The sequence below is a fragment of the Eleutherodactylus coqui genome, chromosome 2 (assembly GCF_035609145.1).
Source record: "Eleutherodactylus coqui strain aEleCoq1 chromosome 2, aEleCoq1.hap1, whole genome shotgun sequence".
Lineage (NCBI taxonomy): Eukaryota > Metazoa > Chordata > Amphibia > Anura > Eleutherodactylidae > Eleutherodactylus > Eleutherodactylus coqui.
The window spans coordinates 285402759-285428418 of record NC_089838.1 but is presented as its reverse complement, the minus strand read 5'-3'; the positions used below and the strand labels follow the sequence as shown (position 1 = coordinate 285428418).

Sequence of the window (25660 nt, the reverse complement as noted above, 5' to 3'; positions counted from 1 at the left end):
CTTAGCGAGTACGCTCTCTCATCTCTAGCACTAAACCTTTTTAGCTTCATTTATCAATGTGTCACAGTCCATGAGCCCTGGAAAACTTCAATAGAAGTATATTTGTATAAACTGTATTACGGTATTATGGGAACCCAAAAACATACCAGAACACCATTTGTCCTACAACGATTTCCTGCTGTAAAGCTTCAGAGATCTATCTCAATGGTCCTGGGCCCCAATGCAAAATCTGTAATAGGGGCCCAACTACCACATGGTATTTTTAATACACTATCCTACCAAAAGTATTTGGACACCTCTATCAGTAGAATGGATCATGTCCTATTAGCATATCCTAAAGTATGCTACATAAAATACAGACACTTGGAGGCATCAGCCATAGTTTGTGATGGGAACAGCACACTATTGAATATATGGGTTATGCCGCTGCACACAAGCCATCCATCATGATGCACAATGCATTGGCCCATCTGCAATGGTGCAAGGAGCGTCGTCATTGAACAGTTGAGCAATGGAAGAACGTTCTTAGGAGTGATGAACATGCTACTCCATCTATAAATCAGATGGACATACCTGAGTGTAGAGGATGCCTGGGGAATGTATTTTGCCTGACGGAAGTTTCCGTTATGGCCTGAAGATGTTTTATGTGACATTTTTCAGTTCGTTGGTTGGAGTGGCAAGAAACATGAACTCAGAGGTGTACCCTGACATTCTAGATAATAATGTGCTACCAACAATATATCAGTACTCTGGTAATGGTCAGCAATACTTCCAACAAGACAACGCGCCTTGTCACCATATATCATGTTGATTTAAGGATATGGATTAGATTGACCTGCACAACCTGAACCCTACTGAACATCTTTGGGATGATCTAGAATGTTGAGTAAGGAAATATGAACAGCGTCCATCTTCTTTGAGAGAACTCGCCACATGTTTGCAGGATGAATTGAGGGAAATACTAGCTGAAGTGTATCAGACCTTAGTAGAAAGTATGCCACAGAGTGTATCCGATGGAGTAAAATATGAAAATATATAGTATACTACTTTTGCATCTTGCCCAGGTGTCCAATTACTTCTTGTAGGATAGTGTACTAGTGTCTTCTGGACTTTTGGGTCCCCTCAGGTCCCGATGTGACTGCTACCTCTGCACACCCTATAGCTGTGACCCGGCATAGTATACAAAGAGGAAACAAAAATATAACATTGCAATTCTGTGGTACCTACAGTAGTAGATTTAGTTTATATAATATATATGGCTGTCCAGGATTAGAAAAGCATGACTGCTTCCCCACTACATGGCTTAGAGGTGATATTAAGTACTGTCTGCTCTTGGCTAGTGGACCTTATTGGCTATGTATATTGGATTATGTAATGAATTACTGTTGCTGACCACACTCTCTTTGTCTCTCTTGGACCTCTTGCAGCAGCTAAGAGTTTGCTGAACAAGAAGACGGATGTTGGAAAGGTAATCCAAAGATATATAATAATATACTCTAAAATACATTTCACAAGACAAGGGCTACACTGAGACGTCTTGTTCTGCTACTGGTTGATTTTAATTATCAAGCTGCTGTCCAAAGGAATCTCATGTCAATGGAGTGAAGTTATGTGGGCAGGACTAGTGATGTCATTGCCTTTCCAAAGTTCCACCCTCAGCTGTAAAGCATCCCTCTGATGCTGTGAAGAGAGGTTGGGACGGCATTGACAACTTACTTCAGGAGGTAAATAAAACCTGATGAGAAACAAAGGAAATCATTGAATTGAGAAAAAAACTCAACAAAAAAAATCAATGTAATAATAATACTTGTTTGGGAGTCTCACTGAATAATGTGACTTAAAGGGAACCAGTCAGCACCTTTGAGCCCCATAAACTATGTTAGGGAGCTCAAAGGTGAGGGAACGAGAGATGTGGGGAGCTGCTTTTATACTCACTGGTGTTTGAGCCTCATAATGTAATTTATAGGCTCAAAGGTGCTGACAGGTTCCCTTTAAATAAGTAAATTTGTGGTGTTAGTGTCCCTTTAAAAGCTAAGTATTTATAGGTATTTTCACACGACTTTAAAATTGCTTCACAACCACTCTGTCTTTCCTGGTTGCTGCTGACCAGGACATGTAACTACTGTAGCCAATTACTGGCCATCGCAATGACCTTCTCTAGGTAGTGATTGGCTGCAGCAGGTCACCTGTCCTGATCAGCAGCAAGCAGGAAGAACACAGTGGTTGTAAAGCAATTGTAAGTTATGGAAAAACCCCTTTAATGATTATATTTGCATAGATACATTTCATAAGATAACATCTGTGGAGGGGTGTACACATGGCTTCCCACGGATTCTATCATGTGGTACATACAACCCTATCTGCCAGCAGCATGTCATAGAGCAGAAGGAGCTGAGCAGATTGATACATAGTTTTATGTGAAAAGATTCTATGTAGCTTGTTATGTACTCATTTAAATCCCTACTCCTTTTTTATTTAGGAGTCCAGTGGGCAGTCCTATCAATGACTCACAGCTATTTCTGTTACTGTCAGGACTCGAACTTGGGAACTCCTATGCTCAAGGACAGCTCCCCTGCTGAATCGTAGCCTAGTCCTTGCTCCTGTTGATCCAGTTCCTGCCTTCCTCCGCCCTGCGCACGTGATTGGTCGTCCTATAAAAGCCTGGTCCTGCTACTTCCTCCCTGCATGATTATTGTGCTCCCAGTCAATAGTCAAGCGTTACCTTCTGCCTGCTCCTCCATACTACAAAATTATTATTACCTGTTACTGACCTCTGGCTTTCCTCCGACTGCGCTATGGGCCTGCTCCTTTGTACCGCAACAGATATTACCCATTACCGACCTCTGGCTTTCCTATGACTAGTCTATCTGTCTGCTCAGGTTACAGCTGAAAGGCTCCGAACCCGCACCCTCCAGACCCGTTACAGATACTGGGAAGGCTGTCAGTCACTGAAGGGACCGCCCACTGGACTCCTAAGCATAGAAAGAGCAGGCATTTATATGAATAGCATGCAAGCTAAACTGAATCTTTCTCCACAAAAGTGTATATCAATCTGCTCAGTAACTCCTGTTCTATAACATGCTGTCCACAGATCAGACACCATGTTCAATATGACAGGTTCCCTTTAAAGGAGATGTCCCGCGGCAGCAAGTGGGGTTATACACTTCTGTATGGCCATAATAATGCACTTTGTAATATACATTGTGCATTAATTATGAGCCATACAGAAGTTATAAAAAGTTTTATACTTACCTGCTCCGTTGCTAGCGTCCTCGTCTCCATGGTGCCGACTAATTTTTGGCCTCCGATGGCCAAATTAGCCGCGCTTGCGCAGTCCGGGTCTTCTGCTTTCTTCTATGGAGCCTTTCGTGCAGGATGCCGGCTCCGTGTAGCTCCGCCCCGTCACGTGCCGATTCCAGCCAATCAGGAGGCTGGAATCGGCAGTGGACCGCACAGAAGAGCTGCGGTCCACGAAGATAGAGGATCCCGGCGGCCATCTTCAGCGGTAAGTATTGAAGTCACCGGACCGCCGGGATTCAGGTAAGCGCTGTGCGGGTGGTTTTTTTAACCCCTGCATCGGGGTTGTCTCGCGCCGAACGGGGGGGGGGTTTAAAAAAAAAAAAACCCGTTTCGGCGCGGGACATCTCCTTTAAGTGTTAACCATGGTTACTAATTGTCTGTAAATTCTTGGCAGTCCATATAACAAGAAAATTCAGGGAGCATTATACGATCTTCATTATACATAGTGATTCAAAAGTCAGGTGCACCCAGCATATCTTCTAAACGAAAAGAGATGCAAGTGGGAAACTTTGTAGAATACTTAGATGGGTGGGGAAAAGTGTAGGATATTACACATATTGTATAGATAGGATACTGCATTGGCTTAATACTGTATAACATTTTTTTATGATATAATTCTCTCTTTTTGTATCTCTCTCCCTCTCTCTAGCCCCAAACAAACAGTACCAAGAATAGCGCTGGAGTGACCAGTCCGAAAGGCCCCATTCCTCCAGCTGCCCTGGTATGAGTATAGGGTTTGGGTAGAACAGCCCTTTTGTGTATTTGTGATATTGTAGGAAATAGTACTGAAGGGGGACAGTAGACAGAGTGTACATTAAAAAGTCTAGTCCTCTTGTATGTGGAGAAAAGCCTTCTTGCTGTCCTTTCCTTGGGAAAGTTTGTCTTGTGTCTGTGGTTTGGAGACGTCTGTGGTCTGTCTCAAGAAGGTGTCTCTGTGGGGTTCTGGAACTTCTGTTCTAATTTGTCTGTGGCTCAGAAAAGTTTGTGGTCTGTCTCTGGATTGGGACGTCTGTCATCTGTCTGTGGTTTAGATTAGTCTGTTATCTCTCTGTGGGGTAGTTGGAGGTCTGTAATCTGTCCAGTAGTCTTTTGCCTGTCTTTTCCACTTCTCCATTTTTTCAGCCCTCCTGCCCTACCATCTCTTTTCCGGATCTCCCCTGTGTCCCTCTGGCTTGGGCTGGGTTTGCATAAAGTGAATTTGGTTCCAATCACAAAGAAGTCCAAATAATTAACAGGAACTTTATCAGAGCTCTACATTTGTATATAAAAATCATTTGCGGCCATACATATAACATAGCTGTCAACCAGCAGCCATCATCCCTGGTCTACCTGTATACATACACTGGCTTTGTCGAGCATATATGTTTTCTTCACTTAGATGAAGGAGACACTTCTGACAACTACTAACCTACTGGCCTGATCCTTGTTACTTTCTATATCTGTCATCAGGGAAAAGTTCGGGCACCCCTCATACACAATAGAGGGATCTTGGTTGATCCCACAATACTGGTGGTAAAATATGGAAACTCTGTCATTGCAATACTCGTTAAGCATATATCCAGCTTACTGTACATACAGTTGCTATCAAAATTATTCAACTCCCCTTTGCAAATTAGGTTTATTTTCTAAATTCACAAACTTTCAGTTGTTTGCCAAAAAAAAAAAAAAAAACAATCAAGCAAGAACAATTTCAATAGGTTAACACAACTAATATGACAAACGATTTCTCCAAATTCAATGTCAAATGCAACTTTTATAGACTGCTGCAGTCTCAGAATTATTCAATCCCTTAAATGGAATCCCTCATGAAAACATACTTGCAAATCAGGTGTTGTCTCAAGCACACCTGATATGACTAATCAAGGGCTTCATTATTTGTGTCAGGTGTACTTGAGATAAAACACATCAAATACCTGGACTGGCTAGGACTTTGTTGTCTTTGATGTTTAATTGCATGTTATAAATATGGCTAAAGCATCTTTTACACGGCAAGATTATCGTGTAAATCGATCACTAGATCTAGAGGTTTACACGATAATTGTGCTATGTGAACACATGCAGTGAAAGACCTAAAAATCATTATTGGTCTGTTGGTGCATCATGCTGTGTAAACAGGCCGTGGTTGATCTACAAAAGACAGCCTGTTTACCATGAATGGAGGCTGGCCAGAACGATGTCCAGCCCACTCTGCCTCCAGTCACTGAGTAATGATCGCTCCTGTGTAAAAGCACAGGAGTGATCGTCACTGGGATGGCTGTCGGGCACTGAGGTGCCTGACAGCTGTCTGGGCTAAAGAGGCTTAAGTCAAGAAAGTGAACCAAAAAGTTAAGGAAAGAGATCACTGTCATGCACAAACAAGGAAAAGATACATAAAGATTGCAAAAGCAGTGAATGTTCCTAGAGATACAGATATAAGCATCGCTCACAAGGACATTACAGATAGAAGAAACTATCACTGGCTTGGTGGTACCTAGGTTTCTATTTGCAGAGTAAGGCACATACTAAATGCTGAAGAACTTCATGCTCAAATTCCAAGACATACACCTCTACTGACCCAAAGCACAAGAAAGTTGGATCCAGTGTGCGCAAAACCATATAAATAAGCCTAAGAGATTTTGGGATTCGGTTCTGTGTAGCAATGAAACAAAACTGAAACTATTCAAACCTAAGGATCAGCAATATATCTGGAGGAGGAAGAATGAAGAATACTCTGAAAACATCACCCTACCTACAGTGAAAGATGGTGGTGGCACAATGTTGTTCTGGAGCTGCTTTGCTTCCTCTGGCACTGGAAACCTGCAGTGTGTGGAGGGCAATATGGATTCAATGAAGAATTAGAAATACTTAGTAGTAAACATCATGCCTTTTGTGAGGAAGATGAAGCTTGGGTGTCATTGGGGCTTCCAACAGAACAATGATCCCAAGCATACTTCAAAGTCAAACATGCCAAAAGAGTAAAAAAATATATAAAAAAGCTCCACGCTCTAGGACTAAGAGTAATCTCAAGACCCACGGGTCTAATAGTTCAGTAACCGTATTTATTATGAATCACTAATGGAACGCGTTTCGGCGCACTTCTGGGCCTTTCTTCGCTTGAAACTTAACCATTATACCCGTGGGTCTTGAGATTACTCTTAGTCCTAGAGCGCGGAACTTTTTTATATATTTTTTTACTCTTTTGGCTTGGCTGTAAGCCCCTGATCACCAGAGGGCTCAAAACCTCTGAGACGTCTCTCCAGGACACCTGGATCGGAGAACGAAGAGACATATTGATATGCAGGCTTGGACACTAGGTACCGGTGGGATTCCCATCCAGGAGTCCCACCGTGTACCAGGTGAGTGGATTTCCCTCTATTACTTGAAACTAATACTATAGGGCGCTGGTACAGGTCTATCCACTTTTTCGAAGTCCACTATGGTTTGGTTTCAGAAGAAGGCCTGGAAGAATCTGTAGTGACCATCCCAGTCGCCTGAATTGAAGCCCATAAAAAATCTTTTGTGGGATCTCAAGACGGCAGTTGCAGCATTAAAACCCAAGAATATTAGTGATCCGGAGGCCCTTATTCATGCGGAATAGGCTAAGATTACTCAGAAACACTGCCAGAATCTGGTGTCTGGCTATGCAGCACATTTGCAGCAGGCCATAACTAATGGTGCTCTACTAAGTACTAAATACACTTGTTATGAAGGGGTTGAATGATTCTGAGACTGCAGGAGTCATTAAAAGCGGTATTTTGTATCAAACTTGGAGAAACTACTTGTTATATTACTTGTGTTGAGTTATTTAAATTGTTCTTGTTTGATTAGTTTTTCCAAACATCAGAAAGTTAGCAAATTTGGCAAATACACCTAATTTGTAATGGGAACTAAATAATTTTGACTGTAATTTGTAGATACCCTAAACCCTCCTATACACAAAGCTATTAGGGAATTGATCTAAACCCGGCCTTAATATGCAATCATATTTTACACATTTGTAGACATACTTGTGATCATAGTCACTCCACATTTTGCCCATTCAGATATATGCACATAGCAGTTATCACTATGATCTTACATTTTCGCTCGACTGTAGAAAAAACTTCTCTACATGTAAATCCAGCCTTAATGCCCCTCTCCTGTTATCCTCAATCTACCCTACTGCCTATCCCTTCTCCCTATTCTAGCTCTCTCCTCCTTCCCATTTCTCATTCTTTCTTCCTCTATAGGAGCCTCAAACCACAGTAATTCATAACCTGGTGGACGGCATAAAGGTATTTGCCATATCTTTACCTCTCTCTTCATATGTCATGTTTCATGCACCTTTTTACTCTAGAGGCACTAGTAGGGGAACTTATGTATGCACAGCTCAGTTTACTATTATAGATAGACCCGTTCTGCACTTAGATTGTACGGGGAGAAATTGGACATTTCTGGAAATGTAGACGAAAGACCACAAGATAAAACTTTATATTCTATCATAAGTGTGGTTGGTAGGTTTTCTAAAGGTTTCTGTTAATTCTTTGATTGTAGACTTCTGTTCCAGGTGAACTGCTTGCAAGGTCCTTCATACTTAGTCTTCCTTTAAAAGGCGTAGCTTGAAACTCTTGGACCCTAATACAAAATCTGCAATAGGACCCCTACCTACCGTGTACCGTTTGTAATACGAGTATCTCCTTAAACAGCAGAGAGGTCTTTGCATGTCTGCATTTGCTGTAGCTAAGCCCGTGTTTCCTTTTCTCTAAAAATATGTAACCCCTTCACGGCCCACATTCTAGGTACGCAGGATTAATGCGGGCTTCGAACCTGAGCCCCCTCCATACACAGCTATTCTTGTCTGTCTTTGACAGCTGACACCCGGCCGCAACAGCCATGATCAGTGTTCACGCTGATCACAGCTGTTAACCCTTTAAATACAATTGTCAATTCTGACAGTAACACTTCAATAGTCCAACCCGATGCCCCAAAGATTGTGAGGTGCTGTTTGCATGTCATAGCAGCTGGGGGTTTTCTGAAGGCCACAAGTTATGCCTATTAAGATGTGCCTGCGGCATGTATTAATAGAATGCTGGCAGAAATACCATATACTGCAATACTGAAGTTTTGCAGTATATGCTATAATCAACCAAATGTTCGCAAGCTCAAGATCTCTATAGGAACAAAAAAAGTAAAAATAAGTGGAAAAAAATGTACTATTGCAAAAAATAAAGGATACTACAAGTTAAAGAAAACCTTTTCCTGTATTTATAAAAAAAAATATTAAAACAAACACAAAAAAAATATTTAGTATCAAAAGTCCAATCTGTCAAAATAAACCATTATGTATCCCACATGGTGTACAAAAAAAAGCACAACGCCAGAATTGTCCTCTTTTGGTGTCACCCCATTCTGGAGGAAAAAATGTTAAAGGGGTTTTACCACTAAAGACATTTATCCTCTATCAAAAGCATAGGTGATAAATGTCTGATCGCTGGGGGTCTGACTGCTGGGGCCCCCAACGTTCCTGTGAATGGAGTGGTGGTGCACATGCTTGACTGTTGCTTCATTCGTCTTTATGGGACAGTGAGAGATTGATGCGCTCAGCAATCTGTCCATCCAATAGAAGTGAATAGGAAGGTGGTCACGCATGCGTACCGCTGCTTCATTCACATGTGGTATTCCCATTTGCAGTTCTCTGGGGGTCAAACCCCCAGTACATTTATTTATTTCCTATATTGTGGATACTATTTAAGGTGCAGATACTGATATAAACTCATTACATGCATTTACTGTGAGCCGTTAAAAAATTATCATGGTAATTACAGTCATAACAACCTGTTCAAGTGCCAACAGAAGCAAAAAAAAATCACAATCGCATCTGGTTTCTTTTTCACGGATATAAGAAAAAATGCGCTATTTTTACAGAATGTCCAGGAATTTCTGGATGGTGGGCAATCCTTGTGACTACTACTGTATGCACAGATCATATGTAGCTCTATTGGTCAGAATGTAGCTCATCGTCCACTAAGATTACATTGTACATTTTCCTTGCCAGATTAGATGACCTCAAACCATTAATTGTTGATAAGTATTTCATAGCAAGTTTTACGGAGTGGTTATCAAAATATATGCTCCCCACCGGGGAGGGCAACTTAGAGGCATATTATGATTCAACTTGGTTATCAAGAAAGTGAAGTCTTGTATCCCATGCAAGCTGCAGCATTGGGGCAGGTGTTGGGTAATGTCCATGAAAGAACTATGGTGCAATCGTGTTGTCTATACGAAGCCTAGCATCTATAATGGGGATAGCGTTACCGATGTTTGTGTGTTTTTACAATTATTCTGTGACTTTCGGATTGTATTAGTGTGATGGGATGGCAGTGGGATTTCCATACATAGCTTTTGAGCTCTATATGTATTTTGACTATTAATGTGTTTTAGGGTTTTATAACACCAACACTTATATAAATCATCCATAAACCACATTTTATTTATTCCTAAAGTTACATATTAAATTGTCATATAACGTCAGTTTACGGATCTTAAACTGGCCATACACGAGTTAGCAGAACATCCAACATGCCCAATTGTCATTTTCTCTCATATCTGCCCTCTGGGAACAGTCTGATGGTCCCGTTACACATTAGATGATTAGTGAGTGAGTCCTGGCAAATTTATCAGGATCTACTGTGTTTGGGCTACTGTGTTACGTTATAACAGCACCATAGAGATGTTCATAGACAAGTATCACTATATCTGGAAAAGGTGCGCAATAGAACAATAAACCACAAAGCAACAAAAATAGACCACAGGGTCTAATCAAGACTGAATGGCTACTTAATTAGAGACATGCATCTAGTTGTACGTTGGGCCTTCCTTGGCCTTCAGAACCACAGCATCTAACCGTGGTTTAGATTTAACAGGGCACTGAAATAATTTTTCAGAAATGTTGGCCCATACGGATAGTAGAGCTTCTAGTAGTTGGCACAAATTAGATGAAGGGACTGACATGCTTTAAGGGTTCATAAATTTATGCTGCTTCTGCCAAATTGTGACCCTCCTATCAGAATGGTGCAGCAGAAATCTGGATTCATCTCAGCAGGCAATGTTTTTCCACTACTCAGTAATCCAATTTTTGCACTCTCTTGTCCACTGGAGTCTTGTCTTTCTGTTTCTCTTAAGGCTCATTTACACGCAAAGACAATCTTTCAAACGATTGAAAGATTGACAGTTTTAGCGATCGTTTTGTAAAAAGTACTAATGGGCACTAATACCCATTAGCACTTTATTAGCTTCATTTGCGTGCAAATGAGCCTCCAGCAGCTGTTTGCAAATCCCAGCATGAGGTCTGGACTTTGCACTCAGCTGCATTGTCTTCGCAAAGGCTGTTGTGGGCTGTCAGGTGAGTACAATGTAATCAGCTGCTCCTGTGGAGAACACAGTGTGCATTCCCTGCTATCTCTCTCCAGCTGAACAATGGATTTTATGCTCACCTAAAAATCATTGTTCAGCCGAAGAGTGAAAGATGGAAGCATTTACACACAAGGATTATTGCTTAAAAACCATCATTTGAATGAATTTTGAGCAATAATCATTGCGTGTAAATGGGACTTTACACTGCAATGGAGCTGGACAGCTAAGGAACAATGAGTTGTGCATTTGGACACATTAGTTGGAGCACCGGTGTTGTATTTGGCTGCAATTTGATTGACTCTGCCTGTTTATCAAAACGATTCTTGATTTCCTCCTCTAAATGCATTCTATATATACTCTTCCCACTATTGCACAAGAAAACCCCATAAGGTTGGCAGTTCTAGAAATCCTGGCCCCAGCTAGTCTAGCACCGATGACCAGGCTTGGTAGAATTGGCTCAGATCGCTCAATTTTCCCATCTAATGTGGATCCACATTGAAACTGATCCTTGGAAAACTTGCTCATTTGATTTTATGCTGCATTTCAGGGGTTCCGGGTCTAGTTTCCATACAGGGAAGCTCCAATCATGACAGGTCCGGTGTCTCTAATAAAGTTGACATTCATTGTATACTCTTCTTCAGTCAGATTCTAAGCTTTATTCAAACTTCTGATACCATTGCTGCAAATTTGGATTCATCAGCAACATGCTGACAGACATCTACGGACCAGTTGACGGGTGCTTCAGTGCTACACTTTACTCTGGTCTCCACCAGCCCATCTGGTGTAAACTCTTTTTCTTGCACAACTGTAGTCCCTAACAATCTCTTGATTGATATTCCGAATAGACAATCACTCTAAATCTATTGGCTTCAATTCATACAGTAAATCACCTCATTACATACTTTCAAACACTTCAGATATATTAATTTCCCATTGAAATCTATGATTAGCTCATGAAAATTAGCTTGGAGAGCTTTGAGCTAAAATCTAAAAGCGTGGCATTGAGAAGAATGCCATAGGCTCTTCATTTTTACCTTTTGGTGCACCCTGATGTGGTCCATTACTTACTGTGGTAAAACTTTTATAATGTAGGCAACCTTTATTAGCATTAATCTTTAGATATATTGTAATCCATAGCTTGGTCTTGGGTTGTTCTCTGAAGTTTCATCAGTTTCTCCTGGTTATAAAGAACATTCGAGGATAATAGAGAATTGGTGTGAAACTGGATAAATATGAAATAGACTTATGAAGTTTTCATTAAGTCTACCATCACGATTCTCGGCCAGCTCTTGGTGAAACTTCCCTATATATTAAAACAATGCACATGTGACCTTTACAATGGAAGTTTAAGAACAATACAGTATTTTTTGTCTTGTTCTCCAGGAAATAACTTGAGTTCAGAATAATAATTTGGTCATGACTACACGGGCATATGATTTTCCTATAGATGTTGTCTCTAACCATTGTGAATTTCTCTTGTTCTATATACTCTCATTGTCAAAAAAAATCAAGCACTTAAAAGAAGTTGTCAGAATTGAATAAAACTTTCTCTGTGTGACTTTAATATTAATATAAGTACCGTAAGTGATTACAATATCAGAGCAAAATTTTTATTGCAGAACACTGAACACGTGAAGGGAGGCGCTATACCCTGTTGTATCGCCTCTAGCTTGGTTGCAAGATGTGATACAGGCAGGCATGGAGGCATACAGGTTCCATATGATATCCTGTGGCATATTGATCCACATTTGCTGTAATTGAACCTCTAGATCGTGCAAACTTGTAGGCTATGGACGTTGGCATCCCAGATGGTCCCATACATGTTCTACTGGCGATAAATCTGGTGATCGGGCAGCCAGAGAAGTGTGACCATGTTGTGCAGACATTCCTGTGACCCCCTTGTGTGTGCGGCCGAGCATTATCCTGCTGGAAAATGCCTCTTGGAAGCCCTGCCATGAGAGACAACACAGGTGGCTACAGGATGTCCTGAACATATTGCTGAGCTATGATTTTCCTTATTACCACCACTACGGGTGACCGACTGTAGTATGATATGACTCCCCAGACCATCACACCAGTAGGGGGCAGTGTGCCACTCCACAGCAAAGGCAGAATTGAGGCACTCACCCCCAGGTCTCCAGACACGAACACGACCGTCATCAGTGCGCAAACAAACCCTTGATTTATCACTGAAGACAACCCAGTTCCACCCTGTAGCAGTCCAGTTTCATCGTCCAGAACACCCCTGCACAGGGAGGTGATGGTGGGTGTTAAAGACTGTACAAGAAATGGGCCCCCGTGAGACCAAATGTCCTTCAGCCAAGCTCCTGGAAATGGTTCTGACAGACACAGGATGGTGAACAACGGAACAGTTGGAGCTGCTCGTTCTTGTCAGATGTTCAGACAATCCTCTTTAGTGGTGGTCTTTTGAGGGCTGAGCCAAGTCGCCTTGCGTGTGTGCCCTCACGCATCCACTGGTTACAATACCTCCTAACAGTACAGTCAGTAGAGCCCAGGTGGCGGGCAATTCGTCCATGCAACCATCCAACTCCTTGAATTCTAATAACGTGCTCCTCTTAACCCTTTCCAATCCAATATGTATCCTGGTTTTCCTATGGGGCTTACTCTTTTCCTGCCGTTAACAATGGCGGTGTCTGCTGGCTAAAGCCAGTACTGCATGAGGTGACACATTGGATAGGCTCCGGCAGCAGAGAGGCTGGCAATATACAGTAGGAAAACCCTGATGGACGTCTTCCAACATCGGAGCTGTACAGACTTAAATCATAATGTCTTTAGACGTCAGACAGTGGATTGGAAAGGGTTAAACTCTGTTAACTGGGCGCAATCTCTTTGATTGCATCATAGAATGGTAAAGTTGGAAAGGACCTCCAGGGTCATCTGGTCCAACCCCCTGCTCAATGAAGGATTCACTAAATCATCCCAGACAGATGTCTGTCCAGTCTCTTTTTGTAGACTTCCATTGAAGGAGACCTCACCGCCTCCTGTGGCAACCTGTTCCACTCATTGATCACCCTAACTGTCAGAAATTTTTTTTCTAATATCTAATTTGCATCTGCTCCCTTTTAGTTTCATCCTATTGCTTCTAGTCTTTCCTTGTGCAGATGAGAATAGGGCTGATCCCTTTGCACTGTGACAGCCCTTCAGATATTTGTAGACAGCTATTAAGTCTCCTCTCAGCCTTCTTTCTTGCAAGCTAAACATTCCCAGATCCTGTAACCGTTCCTCATAGGACATGATTTGCAGACCGCTCACCTAACTCTTCTCTGAACGTGCTCCAGTTTGTCTAGCTCTTTTTCATAGAGGCAAGTCTAATGATCAATAAGCTCTACACAAAAGAGCTCCACTACATAGAAGTAGCCTCTGAGAGCCTTTTTATAGGCCAAGGGTGGAACCACTTTTAGGGCCTCAGGTGGCAAGATTGTTCATCCAATCACACCACAACTCTAATCATTTGCATATCTGCCTGAGATGTAAGTGTATGCCGAGTTTTGCAGCAAAACAACAACTCCTTCTATGTGCTTGACTTATTTTGACAATGAATGTATGTACCACATTTGTTTCCACCCTCACATCTTTCCAAACATCACATCATGTTGTTTTCTCTCTCACATAGGAATCCTCGGACAGTACACATACTAATCCAGAGGATGAAGAAATGAAAGGTATGATAGTCTGACTCTGCATCAGATAATCTCATCTCTGTTCCTCTTCTCCATCTACAACTTCTCTAGTGGACTGACCATCTGGTTGATCAATGAGTCTATCCAAACCCTATGAATCGCTCAGCCTTCTTTTCTATAATCATACCATTTGCCGCTCTACATAATGGCAATAATAATACTCGGCCAACATGGACTCATACCTTACAAACATATGGACACATACACAGTACAACCATGTAAAGTCTTTGCTTTCATGCCCATTTACTCCCACGTTGTTGTTCCTTGTGCTGTTCCTGTATGTAGTTTATAATATATTCAATCATGCATTCAACCATAACCATTTGCTGCCATGCTTTTATTTCCAAATATACTTCTATTTTAGGTCATTTTTTTAAACTTGTCTATTAAGCTTTTTCTAATATGAATGGAATCACAAATTCACTTGTACAAGACCGAAGAAGGATTTTTTGCATTTTTTGGGGGGAGGTGGTTATAAAAGATTACCATAGAAATTCATATTAGATGAAAAGATGTGACTTCTAGGGTTGCCCCTAACTGCTAGTAATACAGAAGATATCGTCTACCGCTCATAGCACATTTTACGTCTTTCTTAATGCTGTAAAACCATAAAAATCCCAGATGATTCCAGATTAAAATATCATCTAAAAATCTGGTAAATCACTGTAAAAAAGTAGTAGTCGTCAGACCAACAAAAACCTCATAAACAATGTTGCAAAAACTTAAGAGTTTAGCCTATTGATGACTTTAAAAAGATTTTCTGGGTATTTACTATTGATGGGCTACCCTCAGGATAGATCATCAATAGTTAATCATTGGAGGCCCATCGTTTGGGATCCCCACTGATCATCTGATCTGTTATCTGTTATGAGTGCTGCCAAGCCAGATGTTCACATTGGGGTCAGAGCCGGAAGTGTAATAGAAGGCCTTGCTCCCATTTCAATGTGAGTGAAGCCTTCTATTGCACTTCTAGCTCCAACCCCAGTGTGAACATCTGGCTCAGCTGCAGAGACAATGGGCTTGAGGACCAGTTGATCAGTGGGGATCCCTGATGATCAACTAATAGTGACTTATCCTGAGAACAGGTCATGAATGAAATAGCCTAGAGAACCCCTTTAAAGGAGATGTCCCCTGTGATTATTGTTAAACTGATTACAGAGTCCTCCCACAGGGATCCCAGCTATTAGGTGTAAGCAGTGGACAGAAGAATGACTGTAGAGCTAAAAAAGTTACTGTTGGCAATAATATAAAGGTATCACAACACAAAAGGTATCACGGCTCATTGCAATTCAGTCAGAGCGCCCATGCTGACCCTTGTATACCACCCAAAAAGGCCTACAGTGGGCAAGTGAGCATCAAAACTGGACCATGGAGCAACGGAAGAAGGTGACGCAGTCTAATGAATCAAGTTTTCTTTAATATCATGTGGAGAGCCCAGTACATATCCGTTGATTACTTGGGAAAGACATGGTACCAGGATACACTATGGGAAGAAGACAAGCCGAGACAGTGTGATACTCCAGGCCATGTTCTGCTAGGAAACCTTCAGTCTTGACACTCATGCAGATGTTATTTTGCCTGGTACCACATTATTGCAGACCAATTGCACCACTTCGGTAATTCTTAATGGCAGTGCTCTCTTCTACTAGGATAATAGCTGAGGAATGGTTTAAGGAATATGACAAAGATATCAAGATGACGACTTGGTCTCCAAATTCCCCAGATCTCAACCAAATGAGCAATCTGTGAGATGTGCTGGAAAAACTGATCCTTGAAGGCCCCACTTTGCAAATGATCTGCTTCTAACGTTTTACGGCCAGATAACACAGGACAAGTCAAAGGTTCTTGTGGGGTCCATGATTCTACGGGTGGCTGGCGGGTTTATGATAAAACTAAATTTAAATTTAGATAAGGTTATTTATTCGGCAGGACACCATGTAACGCTAAGTTCTGATTTAGCTATTACAACACATTATTTCTATCATCCATCATTCTTGTTGCCATTTTTGCACACCTGGTCCGCTATTCTGAGCTCTATCCTGCCATTACCTTTCTCATCTCATTATTGGTGACATTATCCCAAGTCTTTGTGATTACTGTCGGCATTTTTCTCATCATTTGCTACACTCGTTTTCTCTTCATGTCCCTTTTGAATATATTCATTCTTTGTCTGGCTTCAACACTTCTTCTCTCCTGGTTCTCTCTAGTGCTGAAGTTCTCAGACATTTTAAGCTCAGTGAGGCGGGGCTCGGGGGCTCTGGAGGCTGAGGGACCCCAAGCAGCGGTCGCTCAGCAGCCCCTCTCCCCATCCTTCCCCCATTCACCTCTTGCACAGCGTAAGTAATAGGATGGGGATGTAGGAGAACCTTAAAGACTATGCATGAAAAGCTATTCCTTCAACAGTATAGAAATCTATAATCTTTTTTTACAAAATTTCCGTATATGGTTCAATGCAGCGGATCTTTTTACAGTTTTCTTTGCAGTGTTTTTGACTATGTGATGCATTTGCTAAATGATGAGTAGAGACATTTATGTGAAGCTGTGGCATGACTGTAAAATGCTCTGTAATTGGTATAATATATGACTATTAGGCAGTGTTGTTGTTAACGGGTAGGGAATTAAGTCTAGATAAATCAAAGCCCCCCTTGTGTTTCTGTCACTGTGATGTGTGTGGGGGCTTGGCACTGCCAATACTAACTTTCTGGGGGTGCGGGGATGGAGACTGGCATTGTCGTTGCCTGTATGTGATGAGACGTTGTTTGTGTTTCTTGTCACTCACATTGCTGCTGTGTCTCTGCTCTTTCTGTGTTGATATCTGTTTTCTTTTTTTTCTGTTTTTTTATTTTTGTTTAATTTGGTTGTTTCCCCACCGCTCCGACCCCTTTGAATCCTTAAATATTTTTTTTTCGTTCCCTTTAACTTTCTATCTATATCTTTAACTGCATCTCTTATCTATATTTCTATCTCTCTTCAATCTCTACTGGGTATCTTGGCTTTCTTCTCTGATGCATTTCTCTGTCTTGGACTCTTTTTACTTATCTCTGCTTACCTGCCTCTTGGCCCTTGTTCTCTTTTTTGTATATCACTTCTCTTCATTCTTTGCATATCATCTATATATGATCTTTCTGCTGCCTCTGGCATTTGGCTTATTGCATCGTTCATCTCTCCACTTTGGTCTTTTGTCTTGTCTTTCTACCTTTATCTCTACCGTTCTGTCTCTGCTTACCTATCTGACGACATCTACTACCGCTTTTTCTTCTACTTTCTTCTACTTGCTTCTGCCTTTCTATCCTTGTCTCTCTTCACCCCTGCTCCACTGTCTCTCCTCTCCTTTTTTGAATTGTCTCTTCTCATCTATCTCTTCACTATCTCTGCTACCTATTACTTGATTACTTTTGTCTTTATTTCTCTGTTTCGCTACCACTTCTGCTCATGTTCCTGCACTCCTCTATCTCTGCTTCACTATATCTATTTCTTTGTCTCTGTTTTGATACCTCTCCTATCTTTCCATCCTTTATCTCCACTCCTCTCTTTCTACTCTTCTAATTATCTTACTGTCTCTTGTCTTTACCTCCTTTTTACTGCTATTTCTTCTGTCCTATCTTCCTACTTGTGTCTTTACTTCTTTGTCTCTGCTTCACTATCTTGGGATCTGTCTCTTGTCTCTGCTGATCTGTCACTGGTTCTCTGCCTGTTGACTTCTGCTTCTGTCTCTTGTCTTTCTACTTCTGTCTCTTGTCTCGGTTTCTATCCCTTTCCCTGGTACCTGTCTCTTTGTCCCCCTCCCAGCTGCTAGATTTACAGATATATTTAACACAGTCAGACGAGGCTCAGAAGCAGAGGGAGTGCAGTATTCCAACACGCAGCATCGGCTCTCCCAGCCCCACCTAAACTCTCCGTTTGTACAGCGTAAGTAGAACTCGCGCATACAAACGCATCTCACATGGGCTCCCACCGTCTTCCAGCTCTGGACCTTTCTCTTATCCATTGACTCCCTCCTTGCCATATTTCTTCCCCTCTCTTCTGTGTTCCTTTCAGATGCATGTCTACATCATCTTACCGGCAACAGTCCTCCAATCAACCATAAAGTGTTGTATCATAATTACCAATGTTTATTGACTTCAAAGCTTACTCTTTGAATCCATTATGTCTTCTATCTATACCATCCTCCGTTTCTGTTTTGTAACACATTCCGCATTGTACATTTGTCTTTTCCCTGTCAGTCATGCTCCACCGTTTTAAACTCATCCTTGTTATTTCTTGAAATGTTCTTCTAAGTATTATTACACACAAAGCACACCTTTTAATATCCTCAGAAACAAACTATCACCAAGTCATTTCACAATCCGTTGTCTTGTCCAAATCACCCAAACCTTTGCCCTTTCTTTCACACTCTCTTCCAACCAGAATGGTCGTCTTCTTTTCAATCCTTTTTAGTTCTCTTCTTATGATGACTTCTAACTGACCTCTGTCCTTTTCCATTTCTTACAAGCTCTATCTGACCCATTTCTAGCATATTATAAGCTCCTATTAATCACACATCTTTTCATTATGTCCTCTGTCCTCCCACTAAAGCATTTCCATTTCCCATAGACATCTAATTTATTTTTGTCAATTTTGTACTCATTTTCTATTTTGCTTTCTTGCTCCATGATTTCTTTAACTTGAATCTTCTTTCAATTTTCTTTTAGGTTCTCTCGCAGAGCTTGTCTATTTTCCAGAAAAATATCTTTTCTCACGTGTCATAGCATTTCCCATTATTTTGTTTACTGTTTGGCAAAACTTTCCTTACATCTGTTATTTATTAATTGGGTTGTCTCATCAAATAGGGCACCTTATCACTGTCAGTCCCATAGACTATAACCCTTTGCAATCCAATTTTGGATTCAGGGATTCCTAGGGGACTTTCTCTTTCTGCCATTATATAATGGCGCCATCTGCTGGCTAGAGCCAGTACTGTGGTATGGCGGACATGCTGGAGAGGTCCCCGACAACAGAGTGGCCAGTAATCTACAGTAAGAATACCCTGCCGGACATCTTCTGACATCGGGGCTGTACAGCATTCAATCAGAATGTCTGAAGACGTCAGACAGTGGATTGGAAAGGGTTAAATGAACTGGCACCATACATCTTCAAATTCTACTGCATTCAACCTCATGCTCACTGCCGTTAAACACTGACGAGGGGGCTCGGGACCCTGACCCTAGTGATCATGGCGGTGGAAAAGTGATACATGTCCATTGTGAAACAACCCCTTTAAATCTGTCGTTGCTTGTTACGGTACCTTTACACAGAGCGACTATCAGTTGATTAGTAGTTTGCTGAGGTATTGTTTATACAAGGGATCACCATGAAAATTCTTTCACACGTTGTTCAAAAAAAAAAAACAACTGTGACTTTACACCAGACAACTTTTGATCAACCGGGGACTACTTTTTGGCAAGCTGAAACTAAACGATTAATGACTTATCGACCATCACCTTGTTGGTAGCAGTGTTTACACTGGTGCAAAGTGTTAAGGCAGGAGAAATGCAGTCCTAAGCTCTCGCTCACGACCTGAAGGTTGCGGGTTCAATCCCTGCCTCGTTCAGGTAGCGGCCTCAATGTTGACTAAGCCTTCCATCCGTCGGTGAAATGAGTACCCAGCTTGGTGGGGGGGGGTAATAAATTTAAAAAAATTTACCTGAAAGCGCGGCGGAATAAGTTGGTGCTATACAAATATCAATTTTAAGGGATTATTCAGCAAATAGTTGTCCCGTGTAAAGGTACCTTTGCTAAGACTTAGTTCACAGTTACATAATTCACACTTCTTGTGACATCTGTGCCTTTTTAGGGGGCTCAGATGACAGCGGAGGAATGAAAAGACTAGATAATAAGCCAAGAAAAAGCTTTCCCATTTATATAAATGAAACAGCTTAACCTTGGCTCTTTTTTCTCATCTACAAGATACAACTGATTGCTAGAGAAGGGTTGTATGGGTAAAAAAATTATGAACCATTTCGTACAATTTCTTTGCCCTCCAGTAAACACAGCTGTGTTTTTTCTGTGTCGCAGTAGAACATTTGGTGTTTTTTTTTTTACATTTTGTTTGCTTTCTCCCTTTAATAATTGATCATTGTTCCCGTTATCCACCATCATCATCATCATCTTGGCGTCTTTCCAGTCGTACTGCTGACCATGTTTGGGTCTTTTTGCGCTCTCTCTCTCTCTCTCTCCATTTAATGGCTATTTTGTTTTTCCAGCTCGAAAACAGGAGATCATTAAGATAACAGAGCAACTGATTGAGGCCGTGAATAATGGAGACTTCGAGGCATATGCGTGAGTTCCACATGGCTATACCCACAGTTTACTGCATAGTAGTACGAGGAGGGGAGGTTGCTTAAAGATTATTCAGTATGTATATTTTAACACTTTAAGGACGGGCCTAGTTTGGAACTTAGAGACGCAAGGCTTTTTGGGAATTTTCATCTTCACTTTTCCAAAGTCATAACTTTTTTTTTATTTTCCCATCAGCATAGAAGCATAAGGGCTTGTTCATTGTGTGGTGAGCTGTAGTTTTTAATGGTACCATTTTGGGGTACATATAACACATTATATAACTATAGATGAGTGAGTATACTCGCTAAAGGCAATTGCTCGAGCGAGCATTGCCTTTAGCGAGTATCTCCCCCGCTCGAGACTGCAGGTTCGGGTGCTGGCAGCGGGCACGGAGCTGCGGGGGAGAGCGGGGCGGAACGGAGATCTCTCTCTCCCTCTCTCCCCCCCCCCCCCCCCCCGCTCTCTCCTGCTGACAGCCGCTACTCACCGCTCCCCTGCGCCGGCACCCGAACCTGCAGTCTCGAACGGGGGAGATACTCGCTAAAGGCAATGCTCGCTCGAGCAATTGGCTTTAGCAAGTATACTCGCTCATCTCTATATATAACTTATACATTTTTTTGGGGGGGGGGAGGATAAGAACACAATGATTTTGCCATTGTTTTGTTTTTTCTATACGGTGTTCACTATTAGAGATGCGCGAACGTACTCGGTAAGGGCGATTTCGCAATCGAGCACCGCGATTTTCGAGTACTTCACTACTCGGGTGAAAAGTACTCGGGTGCGCCGGGGGGCGGGGAGAGGCGTAGCAGCGCGGGGGGTAGCAGGGGGGAACAGGGGGGAGCCCTCTCTCTCTCCCTCTCCCCCCCACTCCCCGCTGCAACCCCCCGCGCCGCCACGGCGACCCCCGAATTTTTTCGCCCGAGTACCGAAGTACTCGAAAATCGCGGTATTCGGGCGAAAAAGGGGCGTGGCCGAGCACGTTCGCTCATCTCTATTCACTATACAATATAACATGACATGATAACTTTTTTTATGCTGGTCGGTACAATTATGATAATACCTAAAAAATTCTTTTTTTAGGTTTTTAGCACTTTTGCACAATAAAAAACATTTTCTTTGAAAATAATTTGTTTTTGACCCTACTACATTCAAAGGCCTAAAACCTTGTTTTACTTTTCCATGGAGGGAGCTGTCTTAAGGGCTTGTTTTTTTGCATGAAGTGCTGCTCTCTCTGATCCTCACCACTGCAGCGGGACCTCAACCGTCAGTTACGGGATCAGCTCTTGAGCCCTTGACATCTACATGCTGTACATGTATAGCATTTCATGCAAACCCCTTCCCTCCTATGGGATGAGGAGTTAATTTTTAAGTGCTGCACTGTACACTCTATTAAACATGACAAGATTCTTATATGCATGCTGCTTGTACACGGCAAGTGGTATCGTAATTATTTAATTGTTATATCATGTTTTCATAGGAAGGTAGTAGTAAAAGTATTCTAGAAACAGCACAAGCATGACCTGCCCACACTTTTACTTTTTTAGTTTTCTGGTTAAAAGGGTTATCTCAAAATCTGAAGTTATCCCCTAAAATCCATAGAGGAGTTTAAGAGGGGACTAGATGTCTTTTTAGAGCGCTATGATATTACAGGATATAGACATTAAATAACCAGTGGGATTGTTGATCCGGGTCTTGGAGTCAGGTAGTAACCTTCAAAACATTGATCCAGGGATTATTCTGACTGCCATTATGGAGTCTGAAAGGAATTTGCCCCCCAAATGGGCTAAATTGACTTCTGCCTCATTGTTTTTTTGCCTTCCTCTGGATCAACAACAGGGGGTGAAAACAGTCTGAACTAGATTCACATTGTCTTCTTTCAGCCCAACATACTACATTGCTATGTTAGGGGCTAACATTTCGGTGGGGTCTCAACAGATACAGCCCACTGATCCTGACAATGGGAGTCCTGTGTCCCCTTCTCATCATTTTGGGGTCACTTCACCCAGTCTGAATGGAGTACTGGCCATGCATGCGCGGCCACCACTCCATTCATTTCAAGTGGGCTGCTGGAAATTGCAGAGCGATTGTACTCGGCTATCTCTGGCATTCCCAGTGAAAGTGAATGGAGCAGCATATGAGACCACCATTCCATTCAGCTTCCCCTACACTGGGGGTTGCAGTAAGTCCACAGTGGGTAGGAGGGCACAGGACCCCTATTTGGGGGTCTCAGCGATGAGACCCCCAAGCATCATAAAATTGCCCCCTATCCTGTGGATAGGGATAACTTTTGGATTTTGAGATAACCCCTTTAATACCTTTGCCTTTGATCTGCACCACCATAAAAGCTTTTACTTAACTTTCATTTTCAGGAAGATTTGTGACCCAGGACTGACCACGTTTGAACCAGAAGCTCTGGGTAACCTTGTGGAAGGAATAGATTTTCACCGATTTTACTTTGAAAATTGTAAGGAATCAAGAATTACAATCATTTCATATTCTCTTTTATATCGAACATGTTTGTGTTTGTCATGTGTGGGTCCACTTTGGTAATTCTTTTGTCCCCCCAAAATAAGCAAGTCACATAGTCCCACCTGGCAGCAAGTCTTCAACCGCAACGCAGAATGGCTACAAGATAAAACAAAATCTTTTTACAGTTTCCAGTCGAATCAATGGTGTGCCTGTGTAACACATAGACATTGTTGTATGGGAAAAAGATCCAGCAAATGACATCAGAATGGAGGTAGAGAAATTGAATGAATACATCAATGATAATTGGATTAATCTAAGATTCACATGGGAAAAAAAGAGAGAAAGAAACCCCCTTTCTAGATTTGGTACTTATTGGTAATAAAAAAAAACGTAAAATAGATTCCAAATCATATAGAAAAAAAGATAGCTGGAAACACTATTCTCTAGGCACAAAGTGGGCATTCCACCCATGTCAAAAGAGCAGTCCCTGTAGGTGAAATGATTGGAGCTAGGAGAGCCTGCTCTTTAAAAGACGATTATAAGGAAACAGAGAAAGACATTATTATGAGACTAACAGAAAGAGGTTATAATAAAAAACATTTAAAGGAGATGTCCCGCGCCGAAACGGGTTTTTTTTTTTTTAACCCCCCCCCCGTTCGGCGCGAGACAACCCCGATGCAGGGGTTAAAAAAACCACCCGCACAGCGCTTACCTGAATCCCGGCGGTCCGGCGTCTTCATACTCACCTGCTGAAGATGGCCGCCGGGATCCTCCGTCTTCGTGGACCGCAGCTCTTCTGTGCGGTCCACTGCCGATTCCAGCCTCCTGATTGGCTGGAATCGGCACGTGACGGGGCGGAGCTACACGGAGCCGCTCTCTGGCACGAGCGGCTCCATAGAAGACTGCTGAAGACCCGGACTGCGCAAGCGCGGCTAATTTGGCCATCGGAGGCCAAAAATTAGTCGGCACCATGGAGACGAGGACGCTAGCAACGGAGCAGGTAAGTAAAAAACTTTTTATAACTTCTGTATGGCTCATAATTAATGCACAATGTACATTACAAAGTGCATTATTATGGCCATACAGAAGTGTATAGACCCACTTGCTGCCTCGGGACATCTCCTTTAAATAACCTATCACAGCTGGTGAGCAAAAGAAAGAGAACAACTTTTGGATAATAAGATTCGGAAAGAAGATAAAAAATGTGATTCCATGATTTTTTCCACTTATAGTAGGCAACTTTATACCATTAAAAAGACCTTTAAAAAATGTCTTCCGATCCTATGTCAAGATAAGATCACTAGAGATGAGTGAGTATACTCACTAAGGCACATTACTTGAGCGAGTAGTGCCTTAGCCGAGTATCTCCACGCTCGTCTCTAAAGATTCAGGGGCGGGCGCGGGTGACAGATGAGTTGCAGCGGGGAGAGAGGGAGAGAGAGATCTCCCCTCTGTTCCTCCCCGCTCTCCCCTGCCAGCCCCCGAATCTTTAGAGACGAGCGGGGAGATACTCGGCTAAGGCACTACTCGTCCGAGTAATGTGCCTTAGTGAGTATACTCACTCATCTCTAAAGATCACCAATAGAGATGAGCGAGCGTACTCGTTAAGGCAAAATACTCGAGCGAGTATTGCCATTTTCGAGTACATGCCCGCTCGTGAGAAAAGATTCGGAGGCCGGCGGGGGTGAGCGGTGAGTTGCAGGAGTGAGGAGGGGGAAGCAGGGGGGGAGAGAGAGATCTCCCCCCCGTTCCTCCCCGCTCTCCCCCGCTGCCCCCCGCTGGACCCCGTGTCTTTTCTCACGAGTAGGCATGTACTCGAAAATGGCAATACTCGCTCGAGTATTTTGCCTAAACGAGTACGCTCGCTCATCTCTAATCACCAACGATATTTTGAACAATGTTGTAATGGTAGTAGGTAAGAAAAATAAAAACTTTGGGAACATTTTATTCCCCAGTTATTTTACCTCAAATACCTTATAAAGGATTTGCGAAATGTGGCAATACAAGATGCAGCACATCTAGTGAGAAAATGCAGTAAATTTAAAAATCGTTTACAGACAAGAGAATTTGACATAAAAGAGTACATTAATTGTAACTCTACAAATGGGATTTATAGAATTACATGCACCTTATGTGAAAAACATTATGCTGGGTGCACAATAAGAAAACGAAGGACCCGCATTACGGAACACATTAGACATATTAACAATGCAAACCACTCAGGTGTCGTGAGACATTTTTTGGAAGAACATGGAGGCAACACAGATAGTTTAATTTATTTTGGTATTGAAAGAGTTAAAAATAAAGGGAAACAAAATGTAGATCGATCATCGGTGCTAAAACGTGAGGGGTTTTAGATTTTGACCCTAGATACGAGGTTTCCAGGAGGCTTAAATGTAAAAATGTATCTTTTATATATTTACTAGCTTACCCGTCGCGCGTTGCTGCGAAGACAGACAGACATACATTCATTCGTTTTTATAGATCTAGATAACAACCAA

At 42.1% G+C, this 25660-nt stretch overlaps 1 protein-coding gene across 11 annotated transcripts in view; it reads left to right on the top strand.

The window, feature by feature from the left end:
- CAMK2B (calcium/calmodulin dependent protein kinase II beta) overlaps window positions 1-25660 on the top strand; it is a 194562-nt gene that overhangs the window by 151220 nt on the left and 17682 nt on the right. For 2 of the 11 annotated variants that reach the window (XM_066593135.1, XM_066593138.1), the window contains 8 exons: window positions 1431-1468; window positions 3950-4021; window positions 7509-7553; window positions 14306-14354; window positions 16580-16708; window positions 18162-18281; window positions 20615-20690; window positions 23060-23154. In XM_066593135.1, coding sequence (XP_066449232.1) covers window positions 1431-1468; window positions 3950-4021; window positions 7509-7553; window positions 14306-14354; window positions 16580-16708; window positions 18162-18281; window positions 20615-20690; window positions 23060-23154 — 624 coding nt within the window. Of the gene's footprint in view, window positions 1-1427; window positions 1469-3949; window positions 4022-7508; window positions 7554-14305; window positions 14355-16579; window positions 16709-18161; window positions 18282-20614; window positions 20691-23059; window positions 23155-25660 lie in introns of all 11 variants that reach the window. The other 9 variants (XM_066593137.1, XM_066593146.1, XM_066593136.1 and 6 more) reach the window with 7 other exon arrangements.